The 18,506-nt window shown below is 35.9% G+C and overlaps 1 protein-coding gene across 1 annotated transcript in view; it reads left to right on the top strand.

Moving 5' to 3' along the window:
* The window catches only part of ITPR2 (inositol 1,4,5-trisphosphate receptor type 2), a 920,836-nt gene that overhangs the window by 599,628 nt on the left and 302,702 nt on the right, over positions 1-18,506 (top strand). The window contains exons 36-37 of the mRNA XM_053719707.1: positions 12,935-13,030; positions 17,190-17,309. Of these exons, the coding sequence (XP_053575682.1) occupies positions 12,935-13,030; positions 17,190-17,309 (216 nt within the window). The remainder of the gene's footprint in view (positions 1-12,934; positions 13,031-17,189; positions 17,310-18,506) is intronic.

Below are 18,506 nucleotides of genomic sequence, written 5' to 3'. Positions count from 1 at the left end.
AATATCAGGACACGGACATCATACGGCAGGGAAAATTAAAGTTGGAACTTTGACCTTTTTCCTTGAGAGAACTGCCGACAAATAGAAACTGTTTCAAAAAACATAATCAATACAGGACTAAACACTGAGAGTCCCGGTCCATTGAAATAGCGAATATACACAAATCTCTGCATATAAGGTAATATTAATACAAATATCTAACACCTATATGCACGGTGATAATCGCTATTTTTTCTTTAAAGTTTAATATATAAAACCTGTTCAAATTGCTTTTAATTATTTTGTTATATTGTCATTGTTTTATAATATAACGCTACATTTGTATACATTGTATCTAATTTTCCATATAGAATTGATGCCGGCATCCATCTTTATTTGTATTTTTAATTTTTATTAAAACTTTTTATATGAAACACAATGTTTATATGAATATCACTATATAAGAAAAATATATATAACTCTTACAGAATATCTATCTTTACACCCTCTTTAAGCTTTAATTTAGCGCTAACCCTAAACACACTTTTTTTCATGAACTTTTTTGGTTAGTCAGGAGGTCTAATCACAAACACTGGGTTAAGTTTAAGGGTAGTCCGAGTGTAGTATCTTTAAATATAAACCCAAACTTCTATCTCGAATACTTGTATGGGCGGAATCCAGCTCCTGTCTAATTTCTGCGATTCATATCCCAGGTATAGACAATTGGGAAGCGGATTATCTCAGTCGCCAAACATTACATCCGGGCGAATGGTCTCTTCACCCAGAGGTATTTCTTCAGATTGTTCAAATGTGGGGACTTCCAGAAATAGATCTGATGGCTTCCCATCTAAACAAGATGCTTCCCAGGTATCTGTCCAGATCCAGGGATCCTCAGGCGGAATGCATTGTCACTTCCTTGGAAGTATCATCCTGCCTATATCTTTCTGCCTCTAGTTCTTCTTCCAAGAGTGATTTCCAAGATTCTAAAGGAGCGTTCGTTTGTTCTGCTGGTGGCTCCAGCATGGCCTCACAGGTTTTGGTATGCGGATCTTGTACGGATGGCTACTTGCCAACCGTGAACTCTTCCGTTAAGACCAGACCTTCTATCGCAAGGTCCTTTTTTCCATCAGGATCTCAAATCCTTAAATTTGAAGGTATGGAGATTGAACGCTTGATTCTCAGTCATAGAGGTTTCTCTGACTCCGTAATTAATACTATGTTACAGGCTCGTAAATCTGTATCTAGGAAGATATATTATCGAGTCTGGAAGGCTTACATTTCTTGGTGTTCTTCTCATCATTTTTCTTGGCATTCTTTTAGAATTCCTAGAATTTTACAGTTTCTTCAGGATGGTTTGGATAAAGGTTTGTCTGCAAGTTCCTTGAACGGACAAATCTCTGCTCTTTCTGTTCTTTTTCACAGAAAGATTGCTAATCTTCCTGATATTCATTGTTTTGTACAGGCTTTGGTTCGTATAAAACTTGTCATTAAGTCAATTTCTCCTCCTTGGAGTTTGAATTTGGTTCTGGGGGCTCTTCAAGCTCCTCCGTTTGAACCTATGCATTCGCTGGATATTAAATTACTTTCTTGGAAAGTTTTGTTTCTTTTGGCCATCTCTTCTGCTAGAAGAGTTTCTGAATTATCTGCTCTTTCTTGTGAGTCTCCTTTTCTGATTTTTCATCAGGATAAGGCGGTGTTGCGAACTTCATTTAAATTTTTACCTAAGGTTGTGAATTCTAACAACAGTAGTAGAGAAATTGTGGTTCCTTCATTGTGTCCTAATCCTAAGAACTCTAAGGAAAGATTGTTGCATTCTTTGGATGTAGTTAGAGCTTTGAAATATTATGTTGAAGCTACTAAAGATTTCCGAAAGACTTCTAGTCTATTTGTTATCTTTTCTGGTTCTAGGAAAGGTCAGAAGACTTCTGCCATTTCTTTGGCATCTTGGTTAAAGTCTTTGATTCATCATGCTTATGTTGAGTCGGGTAGAACTCCGCCTCAAAGGATTACAGCTCATTCGACTAGGTCAGTCTCTACTTCCTGGGCATTTAGGAATGAAGCTTCGGTTGATCAGATTTGCAAAGCAGCAACTTGGTCTTCTTTGCATACTTTTACTAAATTCTACCATTTTGATGTGTTTTCTTTTTCTGAAGCAGTCTTTGGTAGAAAAGTACTTCAGGCAGCTGTTTCAGTTTGATTCTTCTGCTTATAATTTCAGTTTTTTTCATTATAAGATTTAAACTTTGTTTTGGGGTGTGGATTATTTTTCAGCGGAATTGGCTGTGTTTATTTTATCCCTCCCTCTCTAGTGACTCTTGCGTGGAAGATCCACATCTTGGGTATTCATTATCCCATACGTCACTAGCTCATGGACTCTTGCTAATTACATGAAAGAAAACATAATTTATGTAAGAACTTACCTGATAAATTCATTTCTTTCATATTAGCAAGAGTCCATGAGGCCCACCCTTTTTGAGGTGGTTATGATTTTTTTGTATAAAGCACAATTATTCCAATTCCTTATTTTTTATGCTTTCGCACTTTTTTCTTATCACCCCACTTCTTGGCTATTCGTTAAACTGATTTGTGGGTGTGGTGAGGGGTGTATTTATAGGCATTTTGAGGTTTGGGAAACTTTGCCCCTCCTGGTAGGAATGTATATCCCATACGTCACTAGCTCATGGACTCTTGCTAATAGGAAAGAAATTAATTTATCAGGTAAGTTCTTACATAAATTATGTTTTTCCATTGTTCTCTCAAAGTATTGGTGAATGATTTATGGACAGGTATAAGATAAAGACACATGTATATGTACACAATGTGATAAAGTAATGAGATCTGATTATACCTACAGATATAAGATAAAGACACATGTATATGTACACAATGTGATAAAGTAATGATATGTGATTATACCTACAGATATAAGATAAAGACACATGTATATGTACACAATATGATACAGTAATGAGATCTGATTATACCTACAGATATAAGATACAGACACATGTATATGTACACAGTGTGATACAGTAATGAGATCTGATTATACCTACAGATATAAGATAAAGACACATGTATATGTACACAATGTGATAAAGTAATGATATGTGATTATACCTACAGATATAAGATAAAGACACATGTATATATACACAATGTGATAATGTAATAAGATCTGATTATACTTACAGATATAAGATACAGACACATGTATATGTACACAATGTGATAAAGTAATTATATGTGATTATACCTACAGATATAAGATAAAGACACATGTATATGTACACAATATGATACAGTAATGAGATCTGATTATACCTACAGATATAAGATAAAGACACATGTATATGTACACAATGTGATAATGTAATGAGATCTGATTATACCTACAGATATAAGATACAGACACATGTATATGTACACAGTGTGATAATGTAATGAGATCTGATTATACCTACAGATATAAGATAAAGACACATATATATGTACACAATGTGATAAAGTAATGAGATCTGATTATACCTACAGATATAAGATAAAGGCACATGTATATGTACACAATGGGATAAAGTAATGAGATCTGATTATACCTACAGATATAAGATACAGACACATGTATATGTACACAATGTGATACAGTAATGAGATCTGATTATACCTACAGATATACGATACAGACACATGTATATGTACACAATGTGATACAGTAATGAGATCTGATTATACATACAGATATAAGATAAAGACACATGTATATGTACACAGTGTGATAAAGTAATGAGATGTGATTATACCTACAGATATAAGACAAAGACACATGTATATGTACACAAGGTGATAAGGTAATGAGATCTGATTATACCTACAGATATAAGATAAAGACACATGTATATGTATACAAGGTGATAAGGTAATGAGATCTGATTATACCTACAGATATAAGATAAAGACACATGTATATGTACACAAGGTGATAAGGTAATGAGATCTGATTATACCTACAGATATAAGATACAGACACATGTATATGTACACAAGGTGATAAGGTAATGAGATCTGATTATACCTACAGATATAAGATACAGACACATGTATATGTACACAATGTGATAAAGTAATGAGATCTGATTATATCTACAGATATAAGATACAGACACATGTATATGTACACAACGTGATAAAGTAATGAGATCTGATTATACCTACAGATATAAGATACAGACACATGTATATGTACACAATGTGATACAGTAATGAGATCTGATTATACCTACAGATATAAGATAAAGACACATGTATATGTACATAATGTGATAAAGTAATGAGATCTGATTATACCTACAGATATAAGATAAAGACACATGTATATGTACACAGTGTGATAAAGTAATGAGATCTGATTATACCTACAGATATAAGATAAAGACACATGTATATGTACACAGTGTGATAAAGTAATGAGATCTGATTATACCTACAGATATAAGATAAAGACACATGTATATGTACACAGTGTGATAAAGTAATGAGATCTGATTATACCTACAGATATAAGATAAAGACACATGTATATGTACACAGTGTGATAAAGTAATGAGATCTGATTATACCTACAGATATAAGATACAGACACATGTATATGTACACAGTGTGATACAGTAATGAGATCTGATTATACCTACAGATATAAGATAAAGACACATGTATATGTACACAATGGGATACATTAATGAGATCTGATTATACCTACAGATATAAGATAGACACATGTATATATACACAATGTGATACAGTAATGAGATCTGATTATACCTACAGATATCAGATAAAGACACATGTATATGTACACAATATGATACAGTAATGAGATCTGATTATACCTACAGATATAAGATAAAGACACATGTATATGTACACAATATGATACAGTAATGAGATCTGATTATACCTATAGATATAAGATAAAGACACATGTATATGTACACAGTGCGATAAAGTAAGGAAATGTGATTATACCTACAGATATAAGATAAAGACACATGTATATGTACACAATGTGATACAGTAATGAGATCTGATTATACCTACAGATATAAGATAAAGATACATGTATATGTACACAGTGTGATAAAGTAATGAGATGTGATTATATCTACAGATATAAGATAAAGACACATGTATATGTACACAATGTGATACAGTAATGAGATCTGATTATACCTACAGATATAAGATAAAGACACATGTATATGTACACAGTGTGATACAGTAATGAGATCTGATTATACCTACAGATATAAGATAAAGACATGTATATGTACACAATGTGATAAAGTAATGAGATCTGATTATACCTACAGATATAAGATAAAGACACATGTATATGTACACAATGTGATAAAGTAATGAGATCTGATTATACCTACAGATATAAGCTACAGACACATGTATATGTACACAATGTGATAAAGTAATGAGATCTGATTATACCTACAGATATAAGATACACATGTATATGTACACAATGTGATAAAGTAATGAGATCTGATTATACCTACAGATATAAGCTACAGACACATGTATATGTACACAAGGTGATAAGGTAATGAGATCTGATTATACCTACAGATATAAGATACAGACACATGTATATGTACACAATGTGATAAAGTAATGAGATCTGATTATACCTACAGATATAAGCTACAGACACATGTATATGTACACAATGTGATAAAGTAATGAGATCTGATTATACCTACAGATATAAGATAAAGAAGCATGTATATGTACACAAGGTGATAAGGTAATGAGATCTGATTATACCTACAGATATAAGATAAAGACACATGCATATGTACACAGTGTAATAAAGTAATGAGATCTGATTATACCTACAGATATAAGATACAGACACATGTATATGTACACAGTGTGATACAGTAAGGAGATCTGATTATACCTACAGATATAAGATACAGACACATGTATATGTACACAGTGTGATACAGTAATGAGATCTGATTATACCTACAGATATAAGATACAGACACATGTATATGTACACAGTGTGATACAGTAATGAGATCTGATTATACCTACAGATATAAGATAAAGACACATGTATATGTACACAATGTGATACAGTAATGAGATCTGATTATACCTACAGATATAAGATAAAGACACATGTATATGTACATAATGTGATAAAGTAATGAGATCTGATTATACCTACAGATATAAGATAAAGACACATGTATATGTACACAATGTGATACAGTAATAAGATCTGATTATACCTACAGATATAAGATACAGACACATGTATATGTACACAGTGTGATAAAGTAATGAGATCTGATTATACCTACAGATATAAGATACAGACACATGTATATGTACACAGTGTGATAAAGTAATGAGATCTGATTATACCTACAGATATAAGATAAAGACATGTATATGTACACAATGTGATACAGTAATGAGATCTGATTATACCTACAGATATAAGATAAAGACACATGTATATGTACACAGTGTGATACAGTAATAAGATCTGATTATACCTACAGATATAAGATACAGACACATGTATATGATAAAGTAATGAGATCTGATTATACCTACAGATATAAGATAGACATGTATATGTACACAGTGTGATAAAGTAATGAGATCTGATTATACCTACAGATATAAGATACAGACATGTATATGTACACAATGTGATACAGTAATGAGATCTGATTATACCTAAAGATATAAGATAAGCACACATGTATATGTACACAATGTGATAATGTAATGAGATCTGATTATACCTACAGATATAAGATAAAGACATGTATATGTACACAATGTGATACAGTAATGAGATCTGATTATACCTACAGATATAAGATAAAGACACATGTATATGTACACAGTGTGATAAAGTAATGAGATCTGATTATACCTACAGATATAAGATACAGACACATGTATATGTACACAATGTGATACAGTAATGAGATCTGATTATACCTACAGATATAAGATAAAGACACATGTATATGTACACAGTGTGATACAGTAATGAGATCTGATTATACCTACAGATATAAGATAAAGACACATGTATATGTACACAATGGGATAAAGTAATGAGATCTGATTATACCTACAGATATAAGATAAAGACATGTATATGTACACAATGTGATACAGTAATGAGTTCTGATTATACCTACAGATATAAGATAAGCACACATGTATATGTACACAATGTGATAATGTAATGAGATCTGATTATACCTACAGATATAAGATAAGCACACATGTATATGTACACAGTGTGATAAAGTAATGAGATCTGATTATACCTACAGATATAAGATAGACATGTATATGTACACAGTGTGAAAAAGTAATGAGATCTGATTATACCTACAGATATAAGATAGACATGTATATGTACACAATGTGATACAGTAATGAGATCTGATTATACCTAAAGATATAAGATAAGCACACATGTATATGTACACAATGTGATAATGTAATGAGATCTGATTATACCTACAGATATAAGATAAAGACATGTATATGTACACAATGTGATACAGTAATGAGATCTGATTATACCTACAGATATAAGATAAAGACACATGTATATGTACACAGTGTGATAAAGTAATGAGATCTGATTATACCTACAGATATAAGATACAGACACATGTATATGTACACAATGTGATACAGTAATGAGATCTGATTATACCTACAGATATAAGATAAAGAAACATGTATATGTACACAGTGTGATACAGTAATGAGATCTGATTATACCTACAGATGTAAGATAAAGACATGTATATGTACACAATGTAATACAGTAATGAGTTCTGATTATACCTACAGATATAAGATAAGCACACATGTATATGTACACAATGTGATAATGTAATGAGATCTGATTATACCTACAGATATAAGATAAGCACACATGTATATGTACACAGTGTGATAAAGTAATGAGATTTGATTATACCTACAGATATAAGATAAAGACACATGTATATGTGCACTATGTGATAAAGTAATGAGATCTGATTATACCTACATATATAAGATAAATACACATGTATATGTACACAATGTGATACAGTAATGAGATCTGATTATACATACAGATATAAGATACAGACACATGTATATGTACACAATGTGATACAGTAATGAGGTCTGATTATACCTACAGATATAAGATAAAGACACATGTATATGTACACAATGTGATACAGTAATGAGATCTGATTATACCTACAGATATAAGATAAAGACACATGTATATGTACACAATGTGATAAAGTAATGAGATCTGATTATACCTACAGATATAAGATAAAGACACATGTATATGTACACAATGTGATACAGTAATGAGATCTGATTATACCTACAGATATAAGATAAGCACACATGTATATGTACACAATGTGATAATGTAATGAGATCTGATTATACCTACAGATATAAGATAAGCACACATGTATATGTACACAATGTGATAATGTAATGAGATCTGATTATACCTACAGATATAAGATAAGCACACATGTATATGTACACAATGTGATAATGTAATGAGATCTGATTATACCTACAGATATAAGATAAGCACACATGTATATGTACACAATGTGATAATGTAATGAGATCTGATTATACCTACAGATATAAGATAAAGACACATGTATATGTACACAGTGTGATACAGTAATGAGATCTGATTATACCTACAGATATAAGATACAGACACATGTATATGTACACAATGTGATAAAGTAATGAGATCTGATTATACCTACAGATATAAGATAAAGACACATGTATATGTACACAACGTGATACAGTAATGAGATCTGATTATACCTACAGATATAAGATAAGCACACATGTATATGTACACAATGTGATAATGTAATGAGATCTGATTATACCTACAGATATAAGATAAGCACACATGTATATGTACACAATGTGATAAAGTAATTAGATCTGATTATACCTACATATATAAGATAAATACACATGTATATGTACACAATGTGATACAGTAATGAGATCTGATTATACCTACAGATATAAGATAAAGACACATGTATATGTACACAATGTGATACAGTAATGAGATCTGATTATACCTACAAGCTCAACCCATTTTATTAGGTTGTAGCTTCAAAAAACAAAATCAGCTATTTCATATACACAAATAAACCTTAAAAAGCAAATCTCATACATTTTATACTCTGCAGCTGGTAAAAAAAGTAATTGGAAACACATTAAGGGAAAAACAATTTTATAGTAAACTGTCCCTTTAAGCACTACCCTAGGGGCATATTTTTCACAACTGAGCAGCGCTTTTATTAACCTTGTATAGCGTAAGACTCTCCTTGAAAACAAACCTATCCATCTCTCCTCTGTTTTTCACTCTAGAACTGCCTGACTCATTGCTGCAACTACAGTCCATGTGACAAGCTACCCCAAACCTTATGTCTCTGCACCCTGTGATCTCTCCGAGGCAGAGCCCTGTTTCTCCTGTACTAGATTTGTTTAGTCTGTTATGTTTTCACTATCAACCAATGAGCAATATATACTTAGGCACCAGTTGTACATAATGCATTGCCCTCTGTTTCACTATCAACCAATGAGCAATATATACTTAGGCACCAGTTGTACATAATGCATTGCCCTCTGTTTCACTATCAACCAATGAGCAATATATACTTAGGCACCAGTTGTACATAATGCATTGCCCTCTGTTTCACTATCAACCAATGAGCAATATATACTTAGGCACCAGTTGTACATAATGCATTGCCTTCTGTTTCACTTTAAAGGGACACTGAAGCCACATTATTTATTTCATGATTCAGATAGAGTAGCAATTTTATGCAACTTTCTAATATACTCCTATTGTCAATGTTTCTTTGTTCTCTTTGTATCTTTATTTGAAAAAGCAGGAATGTAAGCTTAGGAGCCGGCCCATTTTTGGTTCAGCACCCTGGATAGTGCTTCCTGGTTGGTGGCTGCATTTAGCTACCAATCAGCAAGCGCTACCCAGGGACTGAACCAAAGATGGGCCGGCTCCTAAGCTTACATTCCTGCTTTTTCAAATAAGTGTAAATTATAAAGTTGCTTAAAATTGCAGTTCTATCTGAACCATGAAATAAAAAAATGAACTTTTTATGGCATGAAGAAAACAATTTAAGTGGCTCAGGATTACTTCCTGTAGGATATAATTAAAGGGACATGAAACCCAAAATGTTTCTTTTATGATTTAGACAGATCGTAATTTTTAAATAACTTTTCAAATTACTTTTATTATCAATTTTACTTCATTCTCTTGATATCCTTTATTGAAGCATCAGCAGCAATGCACTAATGGGAGTTCGCTGAACACATCGGTAAGCCAATGAAAAGAGGCATATATGCGCAGCCACCAACCAGCAGCTAGCTCCCACCTCCTGAGCCTACCTAGGTATACTTTTCAACAAAGGATATCAAGAGATCTTAGTGGAGAGTTGTTAAAAATTGTATGTTCTATCTGAATCATGAAAGAAACATTTTGGATTTCATGTCTCTTTAAACTCAAAATGTGATTCCCTGTAAAGGTTTTTATTGCACATAGTTAAACAACTCCACTGTTAACAGTTTATGCCTGCGTGTTTGTTTTTGTAATATAACTCTGAAGAATTACAGTCTTTCTACTGAGGCCAGGGAGGCTGGAGTGCATTCTGTGTAATTAAGATACCTCACTGTGACGGACTCCGGATACCCCGACCTATAGCAGTATAGCTGGAAAGTGATTATCGCAAGTAGCCCACCCTAATAAGCAGACAAGACCGCTATTAAGGTGAAACACAAACAGGCTTTATTGAGACAAACACACAGCCTATATACACACTTGCCATCTTATAAGAACCTTATCTGATCAAGAGAACACCGCCCCTCCAGACAGGTTGGCGCCTCCATAGGAGTCATTGGCCCATAGAGGTCCCACAATAGCTAGGTCGTATTTTCGGGGGGTTATCCCGAGGGAGCAGCTGCTATTCCAGGCTCTGAGCCCCTAGATGTCCCTGTCCAAAAAGCGATATAATCCGTGGCCGAGGGCCGGAGCGGTAGCCTGGCAAAGGGTACTCAGGAACAGTCCAAGGTGGGGGGGGGGGGGGGTCAAAAGCCCCCGGTTCCCGAGTGAGCTCCATCTTAGTAATTACCCCAACCCATGCCCATCAAGGGTATTACAAGACCCGAGAAGAGTGGAGCTCTGGAACGACCTAGGTTAAAGTCCAGCGGGAATCTCTAGCGATCCCAGACGGCGAATAGTTCCATAAGTTTCCGGCTGGGTTTTGGTAATGTGAGGTAGCGATCAGCTCTTTCAGGGCAATGTTCAAACACTGTAACAAACAAAGGGCAATCAGTCGAAAACAATTTTTTTTTAGGCCTGAAGGTATCTTTGCAATAAGTATTAATATCCATTCTTCTCTGTACTGTGAACAAGCTGCACTGTATAATAAAGTATCTATAAATAGATTATGCTGCAAAGTATAATGATGAGTATCTATACACAGACCACATAGGCACCCTACTATGTATAGACTGTCTGCAAAGGGCATATACAAAAATAGAGAAGCGCTCAAACTGTGAATGAACAATAGCATAATAGCTTGTTCTGTGGCTAGTTACCACCATCGGAGCAGCCTCTTTTTGCTCAACATGTGCCTTTTACAGAGCAGAACTTTCCGTAGTATATGTCTGATCCTGACTACACAGTATATGTCTACTATGGGCCCCTTGAGCGCTTGGGCCCTGGTGCCTCTGCACCAGCTGCATCAATGGTAGTTCTGACCTTGACAATAGCATAGTCAACAAACGCATAATAAAATTTCAAATGAGCAGTAGATTTTTTTTTCTGACAATTTTCAAAGTTTGTTTAATTTTATTTCCCACTGCATCAGGTGATAGCCATCAGCCAATCACAAAAGGCATACAGGTAGCCCTCAGCTTACGCCAGGGTTAGGTTCCAGGAGGAATGGTTGTAAATCGAAACCGTTGTAAATTGAAACCCAGTTTATAATGTAAGTCAATGGGAAGTGAGGATGTTAGGTTCCAGGCCCCTCTCAAAATTGTCATAAGTAACACCTAATACATTATTTTTAAAGCTTTGAAATGAAGACTTTAAATGCTAAACAGCATTATAAACCTAATAATATAGTTTGTATCATCATCACACTAAGTTTAATGAACAAAAACATTTGCTAACAGCACCTACTAAAATAATTACACAACAAACTGCATCATCATCAAACTAAGTTTAATAAACAAAAACGTTTTTTTACTTGCATTTTTCTGCAATCAGTTCTCTGCATTGTTAGCATGTTAGATAATATTGGGTCTGCACCTACTCTATGCATTTCAATCTGCAGTGATTAATAAGCAGTTAGGCACCCTCACCTCAAGCTGCTGGACAGGAAGATAATAGGGAAGTGGCTGCTAAATCTTCTTGCTCGATAGCTAATGTCTGCTCTGTGTAGACAAATCAATTTCAGACCTGTTAAGTTGCATAACTTTGCTGCAAAACAAGCGGACAGCTCTACCTACTGGTTATTTTAATTACTGCACATATCTAAAAAAAAGGTTGTTATTCTGAAACGGCGCAAATCGAACCGGCGTAAACTGAGGGCCACCTGTATATAGATTATGTGAATTCTTGCACATGCTTAGTAGTATCTAATGCTTCAAAAAGTGTGCATATAAAAAGACTGTGCACATTTAGATAATGGAAGTGAATTGGAAAGTTGTTCAAAATGGTGTGCTCTATCTGAATCATGAAAGTTTAATTTTGACTTTATTGTTTAAACTTATATAAAACAGTACAACATTCTCTCTTTTGTATTTGCAGAATAACGCCTCTAAGCTCCTGTTAGCCATCATGGAGAGCAGACACGACAGTGAAAACGCAGAAAGGATCCTGTACAACATGAGGCCTGGGGAGCTGGTAAGTGGAACCTCCAATCTCACCATGGACACTATCATCTGGTCATGCTATAGCCTCAATTGGAGCAGAACTTTTGTATTGTTTTATTACCATGAATATTCCAAACTGTTGGCCTTTAATATAGCTTCTATTGCCATTGTGTTATCAATAGTCGTTTTAGTGTAGGCTAAGAAATAATAATATTTCTCTTGTTAAGTGTAGTCAGTCCACGGGTCATCCATTACTTATGGAATATATCTCTTCCTAACAGGAAGCTGCAAGAGGATCACCCAAGCAGAGCTGCTATATAGCTCCTCCCCTCACATGTCATATTCAGTCATTCTCTTGCAGCCTAACTAAAGATAGGTCGCTGTGAGAGGTCTGTGGTGTTTTTTAACTTAGTTTATTTCTTCAATCAAAAGTTTGTTATTTTAAATGGCACCGGAGTGTGCTGTTTGTTCTCAGGCAGCATTAGAAGAAGAATCTGCCTGCGTTTTCTATGATCTTAGCAGACGTAACTAAGATCCACTGGCTGTTCTCATCTGAGGAGTGAGGTAACTTCAGAAAAGGGGAATAGCATGCAGGGCCCCCCTGCAAATGAGGTATGTGCAGTAATTATTTTTCTGAGGAATGGAATTGACTGAGAAAATACTGCTGATACCAATGTAACGTAAGTTCAGCCTTAAATGCAGTGATAGCGACTGGTATTAGGCTGATGAGTGTGTGTACACTGAATGTATTTTTCTAAGGAATGGAATTGACTCTGAAAATACTGTTAATACTGAAATAATGTATGAGCCTTAACTGCAGTAAAAGCGACTGGTAGCAGGCTTATTAATAACACTTCATAACTTTTCAAATGTATGTTTAAAACGTTTACTGGCATGTTAATCGTTTTTTGTGAGGTACTTGGTGATAAAACTTATTGGGGCATGATTTTTACCACATGGCCATCTTTGTTTTTCTGCATAGAAACAGTTATCTGAGCTTCCCCACTGTTGTAATATGAGTGGGAGGGGCCTATTTTAGCGCTTTTTTGCGCAGTTAAAATTCAATCACAATCTGTCTACTTCATCCTCCATGATCCAGATTGTCTCTAGAGAGCTCAGGGGTCTTCAAAATTCATTTTGAGGGAGGTAATCAGTCACAGCAGACCTGTGACAGTGTGTTTTGACTGTGATAAAAACGTTAATTATTAAATTGTTATCCGTTTTTGGGTATTAAGGGGTTAATCATCCATTTGCTGGTGGGTGCAATCCTTTGCTAACTTAATACATTTACTGTGAAAAATTGGTTGCTATAACTATTTTGGTTCATTGTTATTTCAACTGTGACAGCTTTTTGTGCTTCTTAAAGGCACAGTAGCGTTTTTTATATTGCTTGTAAATTTATTTAGAAAAGTATTTCCAAGCTTGCTAGTCTCATTGCTAGTCTGTTTAAACATGTCTGACACAGATGAATCTCTTTGTTCACTATGTATGAAGGCCAATGTGGAGCCAAATAGAAATTTGTATACTAATTGCATTGATGTTACTTTAAATAAAAGTCAATCTTTACATGTAAAGAAATTATCACCAGACAACGAGGGGGAAGTTATGCCGACTAACTCTCCTCACGTGTCAGTACCTTCGCCTCCCGCTCAGGAGGTGCGTGATTTTGTGGCGCCAAGTACATCAGGGAGGCCCTTACAAATCACTTTGCAAGACATGGCTACTGTTATGACAGAAGTATTATCTAAATTGCCAGAATTAAGAGGCAAGCGCGATAGCTCTGGGTTAAGGACAGAGCGCGCGGATGAGGTGAGAGCCATGTCAGATACTGCGTCACAGTTGCAGAACATGAAGACGGAGAGCTTCATTCTGTGGGTGACGGATCTGATCCAGGGAGACTGGATTCAGAGATTTCTAATTTTAAATTTAAGCTTGAGAACCTCCGCATATTGCTAGGGGAGGTATTAGCGGCTCTGAATGATTGTAACAAGGTTGCAATTCCAGAAAAATTATGTAGGTTGGATAGATACTATGCGGTACCGGTGTGTACTGACGTGTTTCCTATACCTAAAAGGCTTACAGAGATTATTAGCAAGGAGTGGGATAGACCTGGTGTGCCTTTTTCCCCTCCTCCCATATTTAGGAAAATGTTTCCTATAGACGCCACCACACGAGACTTATGGCAGACGGTCCCTAAGGTGGAGGGAGCAGTTTCTACTTTAGCTAAGCGTACCACTATCCCGGTGGAGGATAGTTGTGCCTTTTCAGATCCAATGGATAAGAAATTAGAGGGTTACCTTAAGAAAATGTTTGTTCAACAAGGTTTTATCTTACAGCCCCTTGCATGCATTGCGCCTGTCACTGCTGTGGCGGCATTCTGGATTGAGTCTCTGGAAGAGGCCATTCGCACAGCTCCATTGGATGAAATTATGAACAAGCTTAAAGCACTTAAGCTAGCTAACGCATTTGTTTCTGATGCCGTCGTACATTTAACCAAACTTACGGCTAAGAACTCCGGATTCGCCATCCAAGCGCGCAGAGCGCTATGGCTTAAATCCTGGTCAGCTGACGTGACTTCTAAATCGAAATTGCTTAATATTCCTTTCAAAGGGCAGACCTTATTCGGGCCCGGCTTGAAAGAAATTATAGCTGACATTACGGGAGGTAAGGGCCATGCTCTACCTCAGGACAGGGCCAAATCAAAGGCCAAACAGTCTAATTTTCGTGCCTTTCGTAACTTCAAGGCAGGAGCAGCATCAACTTCCTCCGCTCCAAAACAGGAAGGAGCTGTTGCTCGTTACAGGCAGGGCTGGAAAGTTAACCAGTCCTGGAACAAGGGCAAGCAGGCCAAGAAACCTGCTGCTGCCCCTAAGACAGCATGAAGAGAGGGCCCCCTATCCGGAAACGGATCTAGTGGGGGGCAGACTTTCTCTCTTCGCCCAGGCTTGGGCAAGAGATGTCCAGGATCCCTGGGCGTTGGAGATCATATCTCAGGGATATCTCCTGGACTTCAAAACATCTCCTCCACGAGGGAGATTTCATCTTTCAAGGTTATCAGCAAACCAAATAAAGAAAGAGGCGTTTCTACGCTGTGTACAAGACCTCTTACTAATGGGGGTGATCCACCCAGTTCCGCGGACGGAACACGGGCAAGGATTCTATTCAAATCTATTTGTGGTTCCCAAGAAAAAGGGAACCTTCAGACCAATCTTGGACTTAAAAATCCTAAACAAATTCCTAAGAGTTCCATCATTCAAAATGGAAACTATTCGAACCATCCTTCCCATGATCCAAGAGGGTCAGTACATGACCACAGTGGACTTAAAGGATGCCTAACTTCACACTTTTTCAAAATTTTACAAATTTGACACTTTTGCTTCTTCGGAGGCTATTTTTGGGAGAAAGGTACTTCAGGCAGTGGTTCCTTCTGTTTAATGTTCCTGCCTTGTCCCTCCCTTCATCCGTGTACTTTAGCTTTGGTATTGGTATTCCATAAGTAATGGATGACCCGTGGACTGACTACACTTAACAAGAGAAAACATAATTTATGCTTACCTGATAAATTTATTTCTCTTGTAGTGTAGTCAGTCCACGGCCCGCCCTGTCTTTAAGGAAGACCTAAATTTTAATTAAACTCCAGTCACCACTGCACCCTATGGTTTCTCCTTTCTCGTCTGGTTTTGGTCGAATGACTGAATATGACATGTGAGGGGAGGAGCTATATAGCAGCTCTGCTTGGGTGATCCTCTTGCAGCTTCCTGTTAGGAAGAGATATATTCCATAAGTAATGGATGACCTGTGGACTGACTACACTACAAGAGAAATAAATTTATCAGGTAAGCATAAATTATGTTTTTTCAGCTTCAGGGAGCTTGGTGTAGCAGGGTAGTCTCATTGAGGTTGGTCATACAATTCTCCCGTTTCTGGTACCAGAATTGATGTTGATTTGATTTTTTTTTCTCACAACTATATGGTCATAAACCTGAGGAAATTATTACATAAGAAAGTATTACTGTACTGGTCACAAATCTTTCAACTTCCAAAAATATTTATATACGGAAGAACATGAGGAAAATGTGAAAAATATATACAGTTGTTTCTTTACTCCATACTAAGCTGTAGTAGCAACGCTCAGCATTGTGGTAACGTTTGCAGTGTTTTCTCACATGATTGTGTATTCTTGATTATAGGTAGATGTCATAAAAAATGCCTACAACCAAGGACTGGAGGGAGACCATGATGAACACGGTCCTGATGAGCAAGTATCTCCAAAAGCAGTCGGCCATAACATCTATATCCTGGCGCATCAGGTATGGTATATAGTTAGCAAGACTTCTGTTCTTAAAGGGACATTAATCCCAAACATTTTCTTTCATGATTCATCTGTCATGAAAGATAATACAATTTTAAACAACATTCACATTTACTTCTATTATCTAATTTGCTTCATTCTTAAGATATCGTTTGTTGAATAAATAGAAATAGACATTGGTGAGCCAATCACACGAGGCATCTATGTGCAGCGACCAATCAGCAGCTACTGAGCCTATCTAGATATGCTTTTCAGCAAAGAATAGCAAGAGAATGAAGCAAATTAGATAATAGAAGTCAATTAGGAAGTTGTTTAAAATTGCATGCTCTATCTGAATCATGAAAGAAAATGTTTGGGTTTAATGTCCCTTTAACTCTTTCTACCAGTTACTTTCCCCTAACGTCCACTATCTAAAAATCAGATGAAAATGTTGTAACATTACTGTTAAATGAATTATGTTCTTCTAAAGAAAAAAGAATGAGCAAATAGTAACCATGATTTGCCACATCCAAGGTTTACGTTTCATTGGTTAGGTACCTAGATATTTATTGAAGTATATTCTCAATATATATCAGGAAGCTGTACCTCCTAAATGTCCTGCACATGACATGCTTGATCACCCCCCCCCCGTGCCTAACCCTGTGACCCTCCCATCATCAACTCCGCCCACAAAGCCAAGTGGGCCGTTCCATTGGGCAAATGTTGGGAGATATGTGACAGCAATGTTATAAAACTTTATGAGATAAAGTCTTCAAAGATCTCTTCACCATGTAGAACATCACTACTATATGAAGCAAAGGGTGGGATTCATTTGCAAAATAATTAAAAGTAAAAAAAAAAAAAAAATAGTTAAAGGGACAGTCTATTCCACAATGTTTGTTTAAAAAGATAGATAATCCCTTTATTACCCATTCCCCAGTTTTACATAACCAACACTAGCTCCCAGTAGTAAATGTTAATGGGAACCTTTTTCTTCTGTTATGTGTGATCAGTCCACGGGTCATCATTACTTCTGGGATATAACTCCTCCCCAACAGGAAATGCAAGAGGATTCACCCAGCAGAGCTGCATATAGCTCCTCCCCTCTACGTCAGTCCCAGTCATTCTCTTGCACCCAACGACTAGATAGGATGTGTGAGAGGACTATGGTGATTATACTTAGTTTTTATGACTTCAATCAAAAGTTTGTTATTTT

Source organism: Bombina bombina, chromosome 6 (genome assembly GCF_027579735.1).
Source record: "Bombina bombina isolate aBomBom1 chromosome 6, aBomBom1.pri, whole genome shotgun sequence".
Lineage (NCBI taxonomy): Eukaryota > Metazoa > Chordata > Amphibia > Anura > Bombinatoridae > Bombina > Bombina bombina.
This window is presented reverse-complemented; position numbering and strand designations above follow the sequence as displayed.